General features: G+C 34.2%; 2 protein-coding genes across 2 annotated transcripts; one reads left to right on the forward strand and one right to left on the reverse strand.

The window, feature by feature from the left end:
• Positions 1-2,985: 2,985 nt before the first annotated feature.
• Positions 2,986-6,258, forward strand: LOC132607007 (E3 ubiquitin-protein ligase AIRP2). The gene is made up of 5 exons (XM_060320790.1): positions 2,986-3,286; positions 3,991-4,141; positions 4,213-4,279; positions 4,658-4,892; positions 5,885-6,258. Exons 1-5 carry the CDS (start codon positions 3,222-3,224, stop codon positions 6,087-6,089), a joined length of 723 nt encoding a protein of 240 aa, XP_060176773.1. The 5' UTR covers positions 2,986-3,221; the 3' UTR covers positions 6,090-6,258.
• A 3,594-nt stretch (positions 6,259-9,852) lies between these two features.
• Positions 9,853-13,748, reverse strand: LOC132608251 (putative receptor-like protein kinase At3g47110). The gene is made up of 2 exons (XM_060322306.1): positions 11,090-13,748; positions 9,853-11,015 (listed from the first exon to the last, which is right to left on the reverse strand). The coding sequence occupies exons 1-2, from the start codon at positions 13,746-13,748 to the stop codon at positions 10,651-10,653; spliced, it is 3,024 nt and encodes a 1,007-aa protein (XP_060178289.1). The 3' UTR covers positions 9,853-10,650.
• Between the last annotated feature and the right edge of the window lie 8,787 nt (positions 13,749-22,535).

Consider the following 22,535-nt stretch of genomic DNA (forward strand, 5'->3'; position numbering starts at 1 on the left):
GTACACATTTTGACTTTTAGTCAACAAGGAATTCTAATTAGATTTTTCAAGTACGATACAAGCAATTACTGTTAGGTCTTAGAAAATGAAAAGACATTTGCCTAACATTTGGAGTGAGTTACACTTGTCTCCAGGGTGAGAAAAACAAGAAAATAGAATTTGTAACTTTACCTGTTTAGCAAGTAATAATCATTTTGTTTCATTGTATATCGCACTTTTTTTGTTTTTATATGTTCCCAACTCTCTTTATATTTAAAAATCATAATACTTTTTTCCCCTTAAAAAATCGTATTACTTTGAACTTTCCATTTCATGTGTAAAATGACTAGCTTTATTAAATAATTTTTTGACATATTCCACATCACGAGTTTTAACGATATTTTTGTTATATAAAAGAAGTTGGTTTTATATTTTAAAACTCTATATCTAATCTAATGATGCTATAAACAAAAACAAAAAAGTAATCCCTCCATTTACTTTGCTTGTTATACTCGACATAAAATATAATAAAGAAAGGAAAACTCTTATTTTTGTAATTTTTAACATGCCATAGTATTTGTATGATTAATTTTTTTTAAAAAACTTTTTAAAATATCATTATTGTATAATTATAAAATTTCCCATTAAAAAATATAAGATGTATTCTTCTTTTTGAAAAATGGAGGAGGAGCTACACTTTGCCCCATCCAATGCAACAGAACGCCGCTTCGTCAAACTTTTTTTATAAAATTTATATATAAATAATAAGTAAAATAAAAATATTAAATGTAAATATATAAAATTTTATTACTTTTCATTATAATTTATTTAAATATTGACATTGTTTATAAAAAAATCTATATACGTTCAATAAAAAGATAATCAAACAAAAATAAAACCGGGGGAATAACATTTAGAGCCTGTTTGGATGGGCTTATGCCTATAAGCTGCAAACAGCTTATAAGCTAAAAAAAATAAGTTGGGGTAGTCTAACTTATTTTTTTTGTCTTATAAGTTGTTTTCAGCTTATAAGCTGCTTTAGATAAGCTAAGTCAAATGGGTTTAATTATTTTTTTGAGCTTATTTTAAGCACAAAATAACTTTAAGCTGGCCAGCCAAACACTCAAAAAAACTGAAAACAGCTTATAAGCAACTTATGAGCAACTTATAAGCCAATCCAAACGGGCTCTTAATTAAACCGTTGTCCCATGCTAGACTTTAATTTGTTGTTCCCTCCTTAGAAAGAAGAGACAGATGTTGGCGTAGCAGGAGAAGAAGGTGACACTTGTCATATTGAAAGGAAGAACACGTTAAGACCTCTTCACATGGTTTTTTTTTTTTTTAAATTGATTTGGTTAAGAATGTTGTGGTGATGTTACTTAGACTACTTTCGAACCTTACTAAAGAAGGGAAGGCTGTCAATCCATTCTAATTTTATTTTTCAGATCTCATGACCATCTATTGTATGTATGTAATTGTAGTGAAAAAGTCCCCTTCGCAAAAAACAATTCAGTATATGTAGAAGGTGAAAATTATTTTATATATATATAATAGATGTTGAACCCCTTTAACTTCTTCATTTATCTACATCTTTATATTCTTGAATCCCCTTAATTAAATTCTGATTCCGCAACCGTCTCTTCATCGTTTTCATGTCGGTGGCTTATGGTCCTCCCTTTCATTATGAGCCGTTTGTTCATGTACATGATTCTTCCTATGCTACATGAATACTTGTCTTGTTTCAACACAAATTGCGTACTTCCACGTATGGCTGCTTCAACATCCATACACACTTCATGACATCCTTATAACAAATGTTGCAACACTAAAGCCCCCATACTGTGCAAAGTTCACAAGTCGGGGTGACAGCGCTAGTGCCACTGACAAATTCATCCATTTTTATCTCAATTTCAGATAAAAATGTTTAAATTTTAGTTAATATAAATGTTTAAATTTTAGTTATTTTTGTAAGTTATTTTTGCTTGACTTAGATTGTTTTAATTTGAACTCTAGTCATATAATGGTGAAGTCATGTAAAAATGACATATATTATTGAAGTTCAACTATATAAAACTTCAGACAGATATTTGAAGTTAGACTTTATCAAGATTAATTTAAAAACTTTATCAAGATTAATTTAGACACAGTACCCGAAGTAAATGCACCAAAAAAAAAAAAAGTAAGCACAAATTAAATTACAACGTTAAAATTGAATGTCTATGCACTTGGCATCGGGATTGAGCTATGTGTTGGGATTGAAATAATATAACGTCATGCAGAAGCTATCGATTGCAAACCTTGAATGACAATGAATCAAACAATAATGAAAAACTATAAAAAGATTTGATAATATGATATGAATTTGACTAATTGACCTACATATGATAAAACTAATATAAAACCTATTCTAAAGCTATTGGGAGAATAAGTCTCCCCTTAAGCAAAACTCTCTAAATGACTAGCCAAATATGCAAAAGAATTATATTTTTTTTTCAGGAAAAGTAAAAGGATTATGGTTATACTTTGACTTTCCTTCCGAAAAGTAAAACTCAAATATGATAAGAAAATCAGGGCAAAACCCTAACAAATCTCCCCTTTTGGCCTGAATTTTCTTGATAAAACTTGATCCGTATTCTTCACATAATTAATCTTCATAAAATTATTATTGGTTAAAAATAGTTTAAAGAATATTTTATTTTTATTTTTAAAAATGCAGCCGCAGGAATCTTGAAAATATGGTTAAAAGTTCGTCTTCACATATAACACTTCAGACTCTTTTTTTATTTTTTTAAACAAAATTCTTCATTATCGCTAAATTAGTTGCTCTTGATTTGAAAACTCTCCGCAAAAACCTATCACACTACATAATTTGTATATACTCCTTCTAAGCAAGTGTGGAAGAAGCGTGCCGTACAAGCCAAAGTTTTTGAGTAATAAGCAGCGTCTGTGGGACCCACCAATCCCACCCCCTCCAACTAACCCCCACCATCAGGTCGATCGAATAGTACTTTCCAGAATTCTTTTCCCAAACAAAACAATATTTGATCATCAAATAAAACGCTTCACACTTTTGCTCCCCGTGTTTCTGCACTCAAAACAGAACATAACATAGTCCTACAAGACTCTGTTTTTTTTTCTTTCTTGGAGATATTTATTGCAAGTGTGTTAGATTTTTTTTTTTTTTTTTTTTTTTGTTGTTGTTGTTGTTGTTGAATGGGAATATTGGAATTAAAGATAGGGTGATGAGGAAGTCTTTTAAAGATTCACTTAAAGCACTTGAAGCTGATATTCAACATGCCAATACTCTGTATGTCTTCTTTGATTCTTGCTCCTTTTCTATCTGCTTGATAATACCTGATTTTTTTTTCTTCTAATCAGACAAAAGGTGTTAATTTAAACAATTTAACACCCTTCTTTTATTCTTCCATCCCCCTCTTATCAATCTGGAAAATCAGAATTATTTTGCCTGATCATGGAGTGATTTCTTGATTTCTTCTCTGTATGGTTTTTCTTGTCATATTCTTCCTAATTTTGGAACTAGCTCTCCTAATAAATCCACAATAATAAACTGGAGTATAGAAAACAAGTTGATAGTACTAATTGGATAAGAGTAGCAGGGACCCATAGCTTGATTCTTCTGAAATCTAATTGTTAAGAACATTCATCATTTGTACTACTGGTATTTTAGTTGATATTTTCTGCAAACTAGAATTGCAGGCAAAACCATTTTGTATTTTGTGCATCTTCTGTTACGCCCTCCCCTGAAAATAAGAATTTTGTGCCCGTTTTGCAAAAAAAGGTTCTTTTGGACCCCTTCCCTAGAAAATCACACTGGAATACAAGGCCAATTATTTTATGTATATGTGGTAGATTATGAAAACCCCTTAGATGGAAATTCTGCCTCCGCCCCGTTAGCTGAAAATAAGAATTTTGTGCCCTTTTTGTTTGATTGTTCCGATTAAAAAAAAAATTGGCAGATTTTGACATGACTGGTTTTCTTGAGATATACAGGGCTTCAGATTATCCAAGAGAATATGATGGCGCTAGCCTTCAGATGAGACTATCATACAGTCCCTGTGCTCAATTTTTTCTGTTTCTTGTCCAATGGACTGACTGTCACTTTGCTGGTGCTCTAGGATTGCTTAGAATCCTTATTTATAAGGTAATTTTCCCATTTTTCTTGTTGCGTCGTCTCTCATGGTCACGAAAGCTTCCTTATGATGTTTATTGCAGGCTTATGAGGATGGTAAGACAAGCATGTATATTCATGAGAGAAAAGCTAGTATAAAACAGTTCTATGGTAATTTAGTCTCCTCAAATTACTTATTTTATACTCCCTCTGTCCTAAAATAGTTGTCACGTTTCTCTTCAGAGAGTCATTTGGACTAATTTTCTGAGCTAAATTGGATTAGATTGATTCAATAATTTAAACTTAAGATTTAGATATTCAAAACTATACGAAAAGTACAATAAGTTGTAAGTTGCAATTCTTCTCATATCAATATGGTAAAAAATTACATCTTAAAATGTTGGTCAAAGTTTATATACTTTTAACTCTTGAGAAGCGAAAAGTGACACATATTTTGGGCGGAGGGTATGTTTTATATGTCCTAAGGTATTTCAATTTCTTTAGTTTTTAGAAGTGTGAAGTTCATTGAATTGAGTTGTCATTGAACAGGTGTGATATTTCCCTCTTTGTTGCAACTTCAAAGGGGAATCACTGAAATTGATGAGAGGAAGCAGAGAGAGATATGCGCAACCAAATTCAAAAAAGGTGATGAGATGAACAAAGGTAAGCTTTCTGAAATCGAAATAGAGAGGGAGGAGGAATGTGGTATCTGCATGGAGATGGATACGAAGGTTGTCTTACCATCCTGCAATCACTCTTTGTGCATGAAGTGTTATAGAAACTGGTGAGCCAACTTCTGTAATTTGTTAGATTTCCCACCTTTCTGTTACTTCATGCCTGATGTATTTTATTTAGAAAGTAGTATGTTAAACAATCTTTGTGATTCTGTTGCTTTTTGACTTCGCGTGTAGCTAACACCCTGCATACAATGTTATGTATTCCGAGGGAAGGAACTAAAAATAAAAATTAATCGTTCAGGAAGCTTTGGGTTCTGAATTAGTGTAACTGCCAAATCATTGCATAATTTCTTTGTAGATTGAGCATGTGGATTGAATATACTCTTACTTGATGTACCTGCCTTTAGTGATGGACGATATATAATGTATGCAGATGCTCACAAATTTTGTCACCCATAAGATTTTGTGGTCCGACTGCGCCATTTTGAAGATTTTTTTTTTTTTGTTTTAAATAAATAAATCAAGTACCTACTTTTAGCAGTATTTTGGACAAGTATAAAAGGGTTTTACAATTGCACTTTGGTTAAATACCACATGGCTTGATATGCTTCTGGCTAAGTTCTGCAATTATATTAACAAGGTAAAATTGGTAAAGCATCTCTTGAAGAATTTCTTGGTGAGACAAAGTGGTCTGTTGATTCGATTCTGCTTGTCTTAAAGGGTGATTCTGGTAAAGCTATGTTCCTCGTACTCTTCAAAGATGTGCGTATCAGATCCTCCAAAAGTATTGCATCTTTTGAGGATCACGGGTGCGACAACATCTTTTCGAGAGCCGGAGCAACATAGCTAGTAAGGTAGATTTTCCTGCAGTGCAAAGTCTTAATCTTAGGTGTGAAGAGAATTTGTTCTTTGATTGGTCTCTGAAAGTTCTCCTTCTTGGGGCTTATTAACAGAGGATTCAGAAGGGAAAACAGGAGAATTATTGTTATGCTCTACTAATAGGACCCTTGCATTGCATCTGCAAACAATTTTCCTATTTTTGATGTTCTATATTAGCTTGTCTACTCGAATAAACTAACAATGTTGGTGGTTGCTGTAGGCGTGCCCGATCTCAGTCGTGCCCTTTCTGTCGAGATAGTCTCAAAAGAGTGGATTCTGGAGAACTTTGGATATACACCAACATATGTGATATCAAAGACTTGTGCACAATAACAAGGGAAAATATGAAGAGGCTTCTCATGTACATCGAAAAATTGCCTGTCGTCTATCCGGATCCAACAGTTGTCTCTTATCAGCCTCATTAGTGATGAAGAATACTATAGGTTAGGTAGGTTGTGCATACAAACAAGGCATTCTGTTTGTATATAAATTCTTTTTTAACAGTTAAATATGTATAGTTTGTTGGTCATTGCCAGCAAGTCTAGATATGTGCACCATATTTTTCGCATTCTTAAGGAAGCATTTCATTTGCCTTTTTCGTTTTCCTGCTTTCTTTCTGCTTTGTTGTGGCTATATAGTTCGATTGATGTACAAGACCAGAAGAAACTTTTCTCATGCTTTTAACATTTCCGTGAATGATCGATAACAGTTGGAGCAAAAATGTCAACTGTAACACTGAACTAGGTAAGAAATCGTAGTTCAGACAGGTTATCAAGCAAGTGCAAGAAGATATTCTATAAAGATGTATGTGCAACTCTATTTTCTGAACAGAGTAAAGGAGAAGCCAATCCACCTAAGTCCACAGCACCAATTTTAAAAATTTACAATCCAGCAGAGACGGGGTGATTTTGATGGCAGAAAGTTTTAGGAAGTGGAAGGTTGTCTGCATCGGTCGGTTGGTGTTACATGTGCAAGGAGACGGGGAGGATGTGGACCATCTTCTTCTACATTGCGGGCTTACCATGAGATTGTGATGGGATATGTTTCGGTGGTTCCGCACTCCCTGGACAATGCCAAGAATTGTGAAAGAGTTGATGGTCAGTTGGAAAGCGGGAGAAGAAGGAGAAGACGAAGGGCTTGGAACGTGGTTCCGATTGCATTGATGTGGAGAAACAAGAGAGCTTTTGAAGGAGTAGAGTCAAGTTTTTCTCAGTTGAGGAGTAGTCTCCTCTCCCTTATTTTCTTTTGGTGTAAACAGAAAGTTCTATGTTGTATAGAGGATTGGTTGGAATTTGTAGAAAATCATCTTTTGTAGATTCTTTACCTTTTGGTGTATTCCTTGTATAAGACCGTTTTTTGGCTTGGTTAAAAAAAAAACAGAGGTAGAACCAAATCTAGTGCTATATGGTATTTGCAGGCAGAAAAGCTGAAAGATGACTACACTATCAATCGCCATCCTCCTCTCTTTTCACCTGCAGATCATCAGGCACAAAGGTAAATGCAAGCAGAAAAATGTATTAATCTAAAGAGTTGTTAAGATGAGAACGTAGAGTAGCACTATTGTATACCACTCTTATGGAGATCTAATCATTGAAGTAAAAGTGGGGTTCGGCTCGCACGGTTCCTTCCAAAAGGCTTCACATCCTATATGTAGCTCTTTTCCTACTTTTCAACTGTCAATTTAGGACTTTATTTGCAACAACAACAACAACAACAACAATACCCAGTATAATCCCACAAGTGGCAGTAATGAACATGCAAATCATCGTCCACATCATCTCATGGGCTTAACAGAGTATTTACGACCACCAAAGTTCACTATTTTTTTTCGTATATGTCTCTAAGCTACAAGTAAGTTAATAATGTTGGGTGTTGCAAACAAAGTACCACATTGGTAGCTGAAAAGAAAAAATAGCTACTTATAAGGTGTTGGCCTTTTGGGGAAAACCCTGGGGGCATGGCTCAAAGTGGACGATATCACACCGTATTAAGAGTATCTTTGGACAGTTTAGCCCAATAACTGATATCAGAGTCAATGGTTTGGCGGGACGAGTATGAAGATGACGGAGTGTGGCATGGGGTCCGGCTTAGTGCCTTTGCCAGTCTATAGGCCGGTTTACGACCTTTACCCATAGCTTCTTAGTTCGAGGGGGAGATTTGATGTGAGGCCTTTTGAACAAAGAAAAATTTACAGTCCATAACTACCTCTAAGACTTATTTATTAGTAATAGCTACCTTTTTTTTAATTATTTTTGGTAGCTTAATTATTTATCAAATTACCATCTATAACTTGTTTTTGTAACTGCAATGTATTTCCCTAAAAATAAGGTACCTCTCTCCCACTTACCCACAATCTTTTTTAAAAAAAATATTTTTCTCTCACATTTTCAATTCACAACCGTATTTTACTCCTATTATTTTTCACCATAATTAGCACGATTTCTTCTTCTTCTTCTTCTTCTTCTTCTTCCTTATCAGTTACCCAATCTCTACAGGTAACTAATTTTCGTTATGTTATTTGTTGTATTTCTCTTCAATTGTTCATAAATTTCATCGTCTTTAGCTTCACTTTTCATTCAATTTTTTTTAAAAAAAATATTTTCAACCATTATTAGAGTATCTTCAACAAGCTCTAACTCTCCATTTTAATGGCGGATATTGATACTCCAAGCAAAAATACACCAGTGGCAACAAGAAAAGCAGTGGAGGATCTCCAACCAATGGTCGAAGCTCAGTCATAACAATTCGTTTGCTAAATCTCCATGGATAGGACGAAATAAGAGGAGAATCCTTCTTATGTTTGCTAATCATGTGGTGTTGTTTATCTTATGAGTGATGAAAGATAGTATTGATTATAGCAATATGATATTGTAGCATCATCTAGGAGCAAGAGAATAGGTTGTTGTTGTAGAAACACCATTGATGAGAGTTGTGGAGCTTCATGCCCACCAAGTGTTTGATAAAATGTTTCAGTATATTTCAGTGTATTTCTGTGTATCAACAAACAATATATATAATTTTTCAGTATATTTGATTGTATTATTTCGTTGTATTTCAACGTATTTATCTTTTTTTTGGTGTAGAGCCTATTTTTACTCCACTTTTTTTTCACGATTTTTGTATTTCGCTGTATTTCAATATATTTCTGCATTTTGTATTTTTAATTTATGAAATAGTTTCTGATATATTTTATTGTATTCCATTGTATATACGCATACTACAACTTTATATTTCTTAAACAATTAACCATATTTTGTTGTATTCCAGCGTATATTTTTCTATATTTGGAAGTTTTCAGATATTTAGTGGTTTTTGAATTCAAAAAGTTTTGATTGTGATAAAAGTTGAGAGAGATTTGTGAGCTGTTATGGAATGCGTGAAATATGAAAAAAGGGCAGTCCGGTGCACTAAGCTCTCTCTATATGCGGGGGTCTGGGAAAGGGCCGGACCACAAGGGTATATTGTATGCAGCCTTACCTTGCATTGCGTGAAATATGGTTGATTTAATTTAACTTACCATTTAAAAAGAAAAAGAAGAATCTGTTTCAAAAATATAATCTATTTTTACTCAACCCGATTTTGTATTTCCTTGTATTTCAAAAAATCTGTTCCGTAAATAGCTCCTGATTTCACTGGAGCGTGTTTACTGTTCACTGTATTTCTCTATATTTTAAAACAAAAAAAACAGACATACACGCATTTTTTAAAAAAAGTAGCTACGCTTGGTAATTTTGCATTTTATAGTTATATCTACTTAGAAGCCAATAAAAAGTAGCTATTTATGTAAGTTTCACTTAAACAAAACTGTACGGACATGACCCAAAGCGGACAATATCACACCATATTAAGAGTATCTTTGGATCATTTAGCCCAACAAATAAACTGGTGTGTAGATTGGTAAATGCGTTAACACAGGACCCACATCATCACTCTACCGTCTTTATACTCATCTTGACTTTTAAGCATTTATTTTTAAGTCAAAATAATAAAAATAAACCAAAGTCAAAGTTAGGATTCCTAACTTATGGCTGATGCTTATAAGCCATAAGTTATAAGCCCGTTCACGCACGCTCATTATCAAACTTTAAATTTCTCTTATGCTTATGGCAAATATGCATGTCAATGACCCTAGATCTGCTTAATGACGCAGAGCCTTCATTATTCAGGTATTAGATTGTGCCCATTTTATTTAGCTTTCTCATGTGAAATAAAGTTGGTAATAGCTGAAAAACGGTGGAGAATATTTATTTATTAGTTAATTTATTTTATCCTACTTGCCTATAGAGTTTCGGGTTTGAGAGTTCCAAATAGGATTTTGTAATCAGATTGTGCTGTTTTTTGCCTGTTTTGAATCAGAATAATTTAGATATGTTGACAAACTTCTTTAGATTAATGGGATAAACTCTATCAAACACCATAACAGGAGAACAACTTTAATGAAAAGGGATAGGTAACCCATATGATTAGCCACTGCAATATTCTAATTGGATACTTTCATTAATGTCCCTTCAGTCAAACTTAATTACCGGCAATAGCTCAAATATACAAAACCTATACACTACAACAACAACGTACCCAGTGGAATCCCACAATGTGGGGTCTAGGAAGGGTAGAGTGTACGCAGACCTTACCTCACCTTGAAAGGTAGGGAGACTGTTTTCGAAAGACTCTCGTCTCTGATATGCATATTATACGTGTAATGTGTATATATATAATATACACATAGTATATGTATATAATATGTATGGTATAAGTATAATATGTGTATATTTTAAGTAATAAATATACTAAACCTATACATTGCTGGCTATTTTGTAAACGAGATCAACCAAAGGTATTGGCATGTAATTTTTCCCTATTCTATTTCTGGGCATACTACTAGTTCAGTGTGTAGCATTCTCTTATTCGGAACAAGGCTTTAATATAGGATACATGAAAAATTAAACAGTTATTAGTCCGTCAACTAGTTGTGTCTTGTTCATATTATCATCTCCTTGAAAGGAAGGACTCCTTGATTGCTTGAAGTTTGCTCAAAACAGTGTCTATTGGCGTTCTCTCTCTGGGTGATGATGCAGAACATGTAAGCCCGATTTCCAAAACCCAGACCAGACATTCTTCTATTCTTCGTGCTTGATCTTGATTGATGTTTTGTTCTTCCTCTGCCAAGAGCATTACAGGGTCTGCAATCTCCATGACATGTTCAGGCAAAGCCATTGAAACATACTTGTGAAGATTTAGACTCTCGTTAAAAATCGTGTCAGTTGGTCTTCTGCAGATGAACACTTCCAGCAACACTATTCCAAAGCTGTAAACATCTCCAAGTGCGGATGCTTGGCCACCTGATCCGTACTCTGCAACGCACTAACTCAATTTCTGCAGACTGCTATATCATCTTTCTATAAAACGTAAACTAGTGACATCATACCTGTTGGGATGTAACCTATAGAACCCTTTAGTGCTGCGGAAATCTGATGACTCCAAGAATTGCTCGATGTGTCAAGGAGAAATGTTGCTAATCCAAAGTCACCAACATGGGCAGACATATCTTCATCGAGGAGTATGTTGCTTGGCTTTAGATCACAATGAACTATTGGTGTTGGGCAGTGATTGTGGAGATAGTCAAGTGCAGATGCAACATCTATGACAATGTTTAGTCTTTGGATAAAGGTCAGCCTCTTGGTTTGGTGTTGCTGATCATCATTTTCTGGATGCAACCAATCATGTAGGTTGCCATTAGTCATGAACTCAAAAACTAGGCATTTGAAGTCATTACCTTGGCGATCAATGCTCGAACAAGCAGTCTTGATTCTGAGAAGATTACGATGTCTTATATTTCTCAAAGCTCTGCATTCATCTAGGAAGCTCCTCAAGGCCCCTCTTTGTTGTAGGTTCAACACTTTGACTGCCATTATTTTATCATCACCATGGAAATGCGCTTTGTATACTGAACCAAAACTTCCTGCACCTACCAAGTTATCCTCAGAGAAACCATCCGTTGCTCTAAGTATTTCTCGATACGTAGTTCTTGGTATCTGTGCTAGCTGCCCATCATTCCAAGGGTGTTCCTTTCTTGAGTTGCTGAGGCTGTAATAAGCAGCACAGGAACATAGCATCAAAACTGACAATGCAACAGGAACAATAATAGCCAGCGACACTCTTGAATGAAGGTGCTTGGTAGCTTTGGAGCATTTAGGCAACTGTAAGCTGGGAGCACCTCCACAAAGTCTATTGTTTCCTTTGATAGAAATTGCGCTTGTATTTGCAAAGATCCCTTCTTTTGGCACCCCACCTTCAAGTTCATTGAATGAAAGGTCCAGTTTTCTGAGATATGGAAGCTTTCCAAGAAACTCTGGTACTTTTCCTGACAAATTGTTCCGTGAAAAATCTATCTTACCTAATCCTTTTAAATTTGTAAAGGATTGAGGAATACTTCCTTGAAAGAGATTATTACTAATATTTACACGCTCTAAGCGGAGGCAATTGCTGAGAGTGCTTGGAATCTCACCAGAAAATTTGTTGTGTGAAACATCCAATTCCTCGAGATTTATCAACTGACCAAGTTCTTTTGGCAAGGATCCCGTTAAAGAGTTACTTGCCAATGATAAGGAAACTGAAAGCGAAGATAGTCCTGCAACCTCTTCCGGTATGGAGCCAACAAGATTATTCTTAGTAAGGTTTAGTGTTGACAAAATCTTACACTTCCCCAACTCTGGAGGTATGCTTCCTTCTAGTCTATTTTCTTGTAGGTATAGACTAGTTAACCATGTCAAGTTACCAATAGAGGATGGTATCTTCCCTGAAAATGCATTTTTGTTCAAATAGAGAACTTGCAGATATTCAAGTTTACCTATAGCTTCAGGAACACTGCCATTTAGATAGTTTCCGTCCATTCCTAGTAGGGTCAAACTAATAAGGTTGCCTACTCCAGCAGGAAGAGTACCATGTAACCTATTGTAACCTAGAGAAAATATCTCAAGTACAGTCGAAAGATTAGTGATTGAGTAAGGCACTTCTCCCCTAAAGTTATTGGTTGCAAAACTCAGTACCATCAGATTTGTACAATTGGTTAGGAAATCAAGAAATTTCAAGCCCTCATAACTTCCCCTCCCTCCTAGTCTGTTCGCCTCAAAGTTGAGCCTAACCAACTTTTTCAACTTTCCAAAACTAGTTGGCACATCTCCAATAAGTTTATTTTGGGAAATATCAATCACGGTAAGCTTAGAAGCATTCGCCAATGAGACAGGAATAGGTCCGGTGAAGCTGTTGACAGCACCAGCGAATACTTCAAGGTTTGGAAGAGTAAGGCCTACATCTGCTGGAAGTTGTCCATGCAGTAGATTTTGAGTAACAGAGAAATAGTAGATGGAAGAAATATTGAAAATCGATGAAGGGATTGTACCAGTTAATTCATTCGAGTTCACATGAAATACTTTCAAATTCGTTAGACGGCCAAGTTCCTGAGGTATTGGTCCTTGTAGACTATTACTGGAAATGTCAAGGAACTCTAAAGATGAAATGTTTCCTAACCAACGTGGGATGCCTCCTGTGAAAGAGTTCCTTTTCAATTTTAACAAATACAGCTTTGAAAGAGAACTGAGTTGACCCACAATTTTCCCAACAAGATCATTAAATCGTAGATCAAGTACTCTAAGTTCCTTGCAGTAAGTTAAATTGGCAGGAATATTTCCACTAAAATAATTGAAACTGAGATTGAGATGTTGCAGCTGCAGTAAGAGACCGATTCGTTGAGGAATTTCACCACGAAAGCTATTGTTTCCAAGATCAATACCTGTAAGGAAACTGAGATTGCCAATGGAAGCCGGAATGGTGCCAACGAGTTCTCGTGAACTCAAATCAAGAAATGTAACTCTTCCAATGGAAGGGCTGCATGTTACACCTGTCCAGTTGCAGAAATGGGAAGAATGATCATTCCAAGAAGCCACGACATGGAGTGGATCCTCACTTATTCTGCTTTTGAAGTCTAGTAGTGCTAGTTGATCAGTTGATTCCAAACCTGAGATTGCAATGGAAAAAACAATAATTGAGTACTGGAAGTATAACAAAAGCCATATGGAATTGCCCATTGTCTTGGAATTTTGTATAAAAAAGCTACTAGTAAGAGACTAGCCAGTTGCTATTTCTAGCTTGTAAGAGGAGAAAGTACAAAACATCAGAATGTAAGCTTTCCTTTTCTAAGAATCTGAATGATCATACAATTATTTTCAGGACACTTCCAACTAACAGGTATAAATGCTAATTTGTTGGATAACTACGTATAGACTCTGAGAGCGATGAAAACTTTGTTAGAAAAATATTGTTTTCTATTTAATATCTCAAAAATAATAAGAACTATTTCTAACCTTTTATTGGCTTTAATACAAAAGAAATATTTTTATTCACCATTTTAATACTATATTAATGACTCTTTAATAGGATAATTATTTTATAATATTATATCAGCTTTAATGCTTAAGAGACTATTTGACTGATAGCCTGTTTGGCCAAGCTTATTTTCCTTCCAAAAGTACTTATTTTTTCAATAAGTGCTTATTTGAAAAAAAGTGAGGTGTTTGACCAAGCTTTTAGGAGAAAATAAGTGCTTCTGGCGAGTAGCAGAAGCTAAAAAAAACTATTTTTGCCCAAAAACACTTTTTTTAAAAGTACTTTTGAGAAAAATACAAATAGAAACACTTTTTAAAAGCTTGGCCAAACACTAATTGTTGTTCAAAAGTGTTTTTTTAATTAATTGGCCAAACACAAACTGTTTTTCGCCAAAAGTATTTTTTTTAAAAGTACTTTTAAAAAAAAAAAAAAAAAAAAAAAACTTATTTTAGAAGCTTGACCAAACAGGCTATTAGCCTTTGAATTTTTAAGTTTTGCAACTGTAACAGACAAGTAAATTCTTTGAATACTACTGGCTAACAGGAAGTTGAATAGCCATAATGGCTATTATTATTATTATTAATTATATTTTAATGTTGAGAGTTGAAACGTTCTAAACGTAACAGAGGTCCAATTCAAGTACTATATATATTATCTTTGTCTTTTGTAGGTAGATGACAGAAAAGCATGAGATATATATAAAAACATATTCTTCCTTCTATATTATATTATGCTGGATTTTCTACTTTGTGAAATCTTTATTAGTTTTTGGCTCCTAATTTTATACTAGAAGAACTTGTTGAATCTTTATTAGTTTTTAGCTCCTAGTTTTGTACTAGAAGAGCTTGTTGAATCCTGGGAATACCCCCATACTGGGTGAAATATCCTTAAGGACAGTGTCTTAGTTGACATGCCTCAAGCTATGAAGAATTTCCTGCTGCAAGGTTCGTGATCAAGTATTGTGTTCAAGTATTTTTCATAAGATTTTCAACAATCTTAAGGATATTTCACCCGGTATGAGTATATCCCTCAGGATTCAACAAGCTCTTCTAGTACAAAACTAGGAGCCAAAATCTAATAAAGATTTCACCAGAAATAAAACCCAGCACACTATAATATGTATCACCTCAAGTTCATCTATCTCTTATAAAGTACGTTTAACATACAATTTTTGGCAAACGCGTACTTGAAATTTAGACAGATTGTACTAAGTTAACTCTTTCAATTTTCCGTAAGAATAGAGAGTAAAATATCCTTAAGGACAGTGTCTAATTTTTCTCACACAGCTAATGCTGCTTGGCAACCACAATATATAGTCACGTTGGTTTCATCTCAACCTAAATACTCACTAAGAAGTATCTTAGAGCCTGTTTGGATGGGTTTATGCCTATAAGCTGCAAACAGCTTATAAGCTAAAAAAAATAAGTTGAGTAGTCTAACTTATTATTTTAGCTTATAAGCTGTTTTCAGCTTATAAGCTGCTTTAGATAAGCTAAATCAAATGGGCCAAATTATTTTTTTGAGCTTATTTTAAGCACAAAATGACTTCAAGCTGGTCAGCCAAACACTCAAAAAAGCTGAACAGCTTATAAGCAACTTATAAGCCAATCCAAATGGGCTCTTAGTCGTATTACCAGCCAACTTCAAACCATAAATTTCTTATTTCATTCTATTCCTTATTATTCTTTTTGAGATATGAGGGGGATTGTTGAAAAATAATATGATATCTCGAAAAGAACTACTATTATTTCCTAATATCTACAGTTACTTTTGTAATAAACATTAACTATTGATTCTTAAATTCTTTAAATTGTCATTATGACAATTACTATGTCGAAACCATTATTTGCTCCCAACATGCCTACTCTTCATCAGATCTATTCTTTAATGGTATTAACTATTAGCCTTTTATTGGCATTTATCTAGAGATATGCGTTGGGATTCCACAGCCATACAGTGAAGACATTTTCATCTATATAAAAAGTGAAGTCCTCTTCCTTTGGGCATACATCTTAAGAAAAAGTATTCCGACCATATTGTTGTGTATTGACCAAAGTCGATAATAAAATTTTCAATGAAATTAATTATGATTTTGTGTTTGGCTAATTAAGCCATTATACCCCTAAACGTGACAAAGATTAGGTTATGAAAGTTATCTGCTTGGTCAATTATTGCGTGAAGAAATAGCCGAATATTGACATGTTTCTTTTTCTATAAGTATGAGACAGTTGAGTGGAAGTTAAGTTTGTGTTGCTTTCATATGTCGAAGAAGATTTGGAAAAATGATAATTCTGCTAAGTAAATAAATTTAAGTAAGCAGATAATATAATTATTGTGGTCATTTTTCAAGCGAATCTAGGGGCTAATGTGAAAGATTAAGTGTTAGACTTTGGTTCTACATAATTACTTGAGTGAGGTTATATTATTAGTTTGTTATATTTGTAATTTCTTCAAATATTTGTTGATGATGTCATAGGGTGAGTAAATTCTACATAATTATTTGGGTGAGTTATATTATTAGCTTGTTATTTATAAGGTGAAATGTGTTATGAGAAATTTGTAATACTTTTTATGAGTTATAAAAATATTATTTCCCTATCTTAAATTTTTGAAAAAGTGGGAGTTATGCTTTCTTACTAGAGTTATGTTGAGAGAATAATTTTTTTTAAAAGTGATAATATTTTTCGTGGTTTGGTTGTTCAAAATGATGTTGAAAGTGAGAATTTTTGGAAAAGAAAAAGTACAATATAGAAAAATAATTTGGTGGAGATTTTTAATACTTATCTTGTTGATAGTGATCCTAAATTATATTATGGTGTTATTTCCCCTCTTGGTGTATTATTCTGGAGAGAAGCGACTGATGATAAAGTATTATGATGAATTAATATTTGTTGTACTAGAGACGGGTACAATGATGCTAAGTGGATCTCAAAATTCATAAGTGATTATGAGTTTACTAATTGTGGGGGTGTAATAATATGAAAATCAGTCAAGTACACCATAATGAAATATGAGTTTATGGTTTGAAGTTGGCTGGTCATGAGACTGAGATACCTCTTAGTGAGTATTAAGGTTGAGATGAAAGCAACATGACTACATATTGTGGTTGCCAAGCAGCATTAGCTGTGTGAGAAAAATAAAATTTTCAATTATCAATAAAATAGAGTTGGTTAAGACACAAAGTGATAAAACAACGTTGTTGTGAGATGAAATTATTTCCATGAATTTTGTGAGGTCTGAGGTGAATTTGGCCCATTCACAAGACTAAAAGAAACATCGAGGGGAATGAGACTTTTGTCATCTGTGAAGATTAACAATGATGATAACTCAACCTATGTGATTGGAGATCCCATGAATTAGGTTCATATGGGTAATTACAAGTCATTAGTTGATCAAACGTGCACTATTAAATTATGTATCTTCCTATGGTGTGTGAATATAGTGCAATACTGCAAGACAAAGTGAGGTTGAGTTAAACTCTTAATCCAATTCATATTCTTTACAGGTGGTGTATTGCTCTGCAGAATACACTTGATGATTGAACCTATATTAGTGTGGAGTGGTGCCGCTCCTATGAAATTGTGACGGATTTCTAGAGCACTCATGAATACCAGGACACGCACATGGCCTCTTAGTGCAAAACTGCGATAACGACAAAGATTGTGCGAGTATAATGTGATAAAGTAACACGCTAGGCTTACAAAAGATTCTTAGTTCATAGAAGTTTTAAACTTCACCAATTTTTCTATAAGTTTAATCTTGTTTTATCTAGGTCTGGTTCATAATCTACGAAACACTAGATTCGACGCATGATACTCATATGTGAAACCCAACAAAACTTCTTATTTTATTTATTTTATTATTTTTGAGATATATGGGGGATTGTTAGAAAAATATTATTTTCTATTTAATATCTCAAAAATAATAAGGACTATTTCTAACGTTTTATTGGCTTTAATACAAAAGAAATATTTTTATTCACCATTTTAATACTATATTAATGACTCTTTAATAGGCTAATTATTTTATAATATTATATCAGCTTTAATGCTTAAGAGACTATTTGACTTAATCTTTGAATTTTTAAGTTTTGCAACTGTAACAGACAAGTAAATGCTTTGAATACTAATGGATAACAGTAAGTTGAATAGCCATAATGGCTATTATTATTATTAATTATATTTTAATGTTGAGAGTTGAAACGTTCTAAAGGTAACAGAGGTCCAATTCAAGTACTATATATATTATCTTTGTCTTTTGTAGGTAGATGACAGAAAAGCATGAGATATATATAAAAACATATTCTTCCTTCTATATTATATTGTGCTGGATTTTCTACTTTGTGAAATCTTTATTAGTTTTGACTCCTAATTTTGTACTATAAGAGCTTGTTGAATCCCGAGGGATACATCCATACTAGGTGAAATATCCTTAAGGACAGTATCTTAATTGACATGCTTCAAGCTATGAAGAATTTTTTGCTGCAAGGTTCGTGATCAAGTATTTTCCAACAAGGTTCGCGTTCAAGTATTTTCTGTAAGATTTTTAACAATCTTTTACCAATTGGCTTGTGTATTGTTATGCCAGCCAAGTAACATGAAGGGGTTAATTTTAGCACTAAACCTGTTATATTAGTTAGTGTTGATGGTTAGCTCAGAAGGAAGAAAATTATTTTTTTCAGAAAATAAAGTCACTCTTTTCACAGAAAAGAAAGTAACTTTTTTCGGAGTAAAAAGTCACTCTTTTCAGAAAAAAAAAAAAGTCACTCTAAAAGATGTATCTATTACGAAAAGTCTCTTTGAACAAATGTTTCGGTTGCAAATAGATTCCTAAGGTATTATAAATACTGTTGTTAATTTGTATTCAGAAAATAATTTAAAACTGAATCTGGAAAGAGAGGAAACAATCTAAAACATAATTTGAAAAGAAAGGAAAATAAATTCGAGCACACTGAATTCACAGTGTTTCCTTAAGGAAATTATTCCCCTCAAGTACCCGAGATTATAAAATATATCCTCCCAAGATAGAACAAATTAACTCACCAGCATAGCGGTACCTCAAACCCTGGTGAACGGCGAACTCACTCGACGGCAGTAAATCACACAAGAATTATAATGATGTGCAAGAAGAAGAAGAGAGGAGAAATCAGAAAATTCGTAAGGAATATCTGAAGGATTGAACAGATTTATATAGCCATTGGTCTAATTTAGTGAAAAGGTGCAACTCAAAAGTTGCAACTATTCAGTTTAGTTGCATTCTTTTCAGAAATATTTCCCATTCAACTTAACTAAAACCCAACAATCCCCCACATGAATGGGGAATGACTATAAGAAAAAGGAATGCACGGACAAGTGTGTGATTTACAAGCAAGGATTAATTGCATCTGGATAAGTAGGTTTCCCTTTGAACTTTCCGTAGTGAACATATGTCGGATATACTCGGTCAATAGGTAGATTTGATATCTTTGAACCGTCAAGGTTTGGCGTATACCTAGACAACCACATGTCACACAATCAACCCTTTACCGTCTATGATTCTCACGGTTGTGTTCGTTTCAGCCATGAACACCGCCTGGTTTCATGAGCGTATAGAGAATGGGTTTTTTCTATCATTCTCTTTGAAGCGGCTTACACTTCACACTCACATAGGTGATTTCTAAAACGTGTCATCACGTAGATACACTATTTGGTCATACCTGCCAAACTTAGAAACCATTAAACAACTTAAGCTTTATTAACTCGTTAAAAAGCCTTAATGTTGTATCCTTGTTCCTGAACATTATCTTCATCACGAGAATGGATTGAGTTATTTGACAATGTCGAACCGTCATTCATAACTTTGTTTGATCTCTTTGAACCTAGCTCTTGAAATCTCCAGTCTGCTAGGCAGAGTTACCACTATGATGACTTGTCCTAAGCCTTAAACCCATTCCCTTCAATGATCTTTCAACTACTTCTCTAGTTAAGCTTTTTGTAAGCGGATCCGTGACGTTATCTCTAGACTTTACATTGTCAATAGTGATAACTCCACTAGAGAGTAGTTTTCAAATGGTATTTTGTCTCCGTCGTATGTGACGAGATTTCCCATTATACATAATGCTCCCTGCCCTTCCTATTGCTACTTGGCTATAGCAATGTATGCATATTGGTACCAATGGTTTGGGCCAGAATGAAAAATCTTTCAAGAAATTTCGGAGGCATTCAGCTTCTTCACCGATCATGTCTAAAGCTATGAACTTAGACTACATTGTGGAGCAGGCGATACAAGTTTGTTTGGAAGACTTCCAAGACATTTCTCCTCCACCAATGGTAACAACATATCCACTTGTGGATTTTATTTTGGCTAACCCGATGATTCAATTGCATCATTATACCCCTCAATAACCGTGGGATATTTATTATACTGCAAAATAAGACTTATAAAATAGGATATATCGCAGACCACTGACTACACTTAAAGTGACATCATGATATTTGTGGATGGTTGACATCAGTTGTGGCCACAACCTTTTAAGAATATATATATTTCTCAACCATTCCACTTCTTGTAAGTCTACTTCTTCAAATATCCAACTAATAGCACATTCACCAATGTGAAAATTCAAGCTATTGCCGATTTTTATCATTATCATCAATTGGTTCTTCGATTTATAAACCAATGAATTTCTACATTCAATGAACCGTCTTGTCTTTTCAAAGAGTTGTCTCTCAACATATACATTTTATTATGAAAAGTCACAACCTTTCAAGTGACATCCGTTCACGAAATTAATGAACACGGCCTATAATGAAAGACATACGATCAATCTCATCAAATTAGTAGTTCGAACAACTAGTCCTTACCAAGACGGAACGAGTTATGTGAATATTTCACTAACTAGCATATCAATACCACAAAAGACATACCAGGTCAGTACCACAAAGGACATATATTGTGGGGTTGACATAATACAATATAGTCAATAAGTCAACATTTTCTGATTCTATCGAAGTTTTATGATTTGTGAACCAGAAACCAATATCCTTTACTATTGGTGGCATATCGTACGAAAACACAATTAATAGTTTTCGGTTCAATTCTTATCCTATTAAGTTTAGGAACTTGCACTTTAGCCAAACACCCCCACACTCTGAAGTAATTCAAGTTGGCTTTCCATTTTCATATGGAATAAATTGTGTTTTCTATAGGCACTCGATTGAGTATTTTGGTAATCATAAGGATAGCTTCCCCCCACAAGTTCTACAGGGAAACAAGAACTTATTAACAAGATATTCATTTTATCAATGATTAATTGAACGTCATAATTATCAAACAATAGACAATGAGTAGCCTTTCACCAACATCCATGTCAATACATATAATTGTATTTCAATAGACACATATTTTCATGAAAAGTCACGATATTTTCTAATGACACCCTTTCATGAAAGAACATAACTTTTCTGAACAAGTATATAACAAATTATCAATTTGGTACTAGTTAATCTTAATGACCACCACATCAAAAATTCACTAAAGATTATGTTCGTTTGCTGTAATATACAAAAATGCCATCATTTTTCATATTTCTTGTTATTCCAAATTAAACACTCAGTTTAATATTGACTTTATCATAAGTCAGGAAGCCCCCACATTTCAAATAATTAAGGGCAATTCTGCGAATTGCCCTTCTTTTGGGGTGGTCTTTAAATTTTGTCCCTCATATTTAAAATCTTTAAATTTTGCCCTTCGGCTAAACCTCATGAGTTCCAGGTTCGAACCCCCACACAGTCAAAATTTTACAAAAAAATTCGCAAGGCAGAGTTTAAATTTCACTATGCCCCCATCGACATACACTTGTGAAGGAATTACCAAAGTTATGCCAGACCCGGCATACTTATGCCTTATGGGCAGACTTGGCATAAGTATTCCGAGTCCGGCATAACTTTGGTAATTCCTTCACAAGTTTATGCCGGGTCCGGCATAAAAGTTTGCCCATTAAAAGTATGCTCCCACCGGCATAAACTTGTTAAGGAATTACCAAACTTATGCCGGACCCGGCATACTTATGCCTTATGGGCAGACTTGGCATAAGTATGCCGGGTCCGACATAACTTTGGTAATTCCTTCACAATTTTATGCCGATGGGGGCATACTTTTAATGGGCAAACTTTTATAGTATGCCACATAAGGCGGAATTTTTCCTTAAGGCATAACTAAAAGTTTGCCTTATAAAGCAAAGTCTATACCTTAAGAAAAAGTTATGCCTTATGGGGCATACTTTTGGTTATGCCTTAATTAAAAGTCTGCCCCATAAGGCATAGTTCCTTAAGGAAAAGTTTTGCCCCATAAGGCATAACTAAACTATGCCTTGAGGAAAAGTTATGCCCCCTCCGACATAACTTTAGTTTTTCCGTAAGGACTTTATGCCGGATCCGGCATACACTCCCCCCAGCCCTGCCTTGCGAAATTATTTTTTTATTTTATGCCTGAGCGGGGGTTCGAACCCA

This window comes from Lycium barbarum, chromosome 8, assembly GCF_019175385.1.
Source record: "Lycium barbarum isolate Lr01 chromosome 8, ASM1917538v2, whole genome shotgun sequence".
Lineage (NCBI taxonomy): Eukaryota > Viridiplantae > Streptophyta > Magnoliopsida > Solanales > Solanaceae > Lycium > Lycium barbarum.

Excerpts from the sequence above, each read along its gene's own strand:
- LOC132607007 (XM_060320790.1), top strand. The coding sequence starts at position 3,222 with ATGAGGAAGTCTTTTAAAGATTCACTTAAAGCACTTGAAGCTGATATT. Across the intron at positions 4,142-4,212 it reads TTAGAATCCTTATTTATAAG|GCTTATGAGGATGGTAAGAC; the intron begins GTAATTTTCCCA and ends TGTTTATTGCAG. Across the intron at positions 4,280-4,657 it reads TAGTATAAAACAGTTCTATG|GTGTGATATTTCCCTCTTTG; the intron begins GTAATTTAGTCT and ends GTCATTGAACAG.
- LOC132608251 (XM_060322306.1), bottom strand. The coding sequence starts at position 13,748 with ATGGGCAATTCCATATGGCTTTTGTTATACTTCCAGTACTCAATTATT. Across the intron at positions 11,016-11,089 it reads TATAGGTTACATCCCAACAG|AGTACGGATCAGGTGGCCAA; the intron begins GTATGATGTCAC and ends AGTGCGTTGCAG.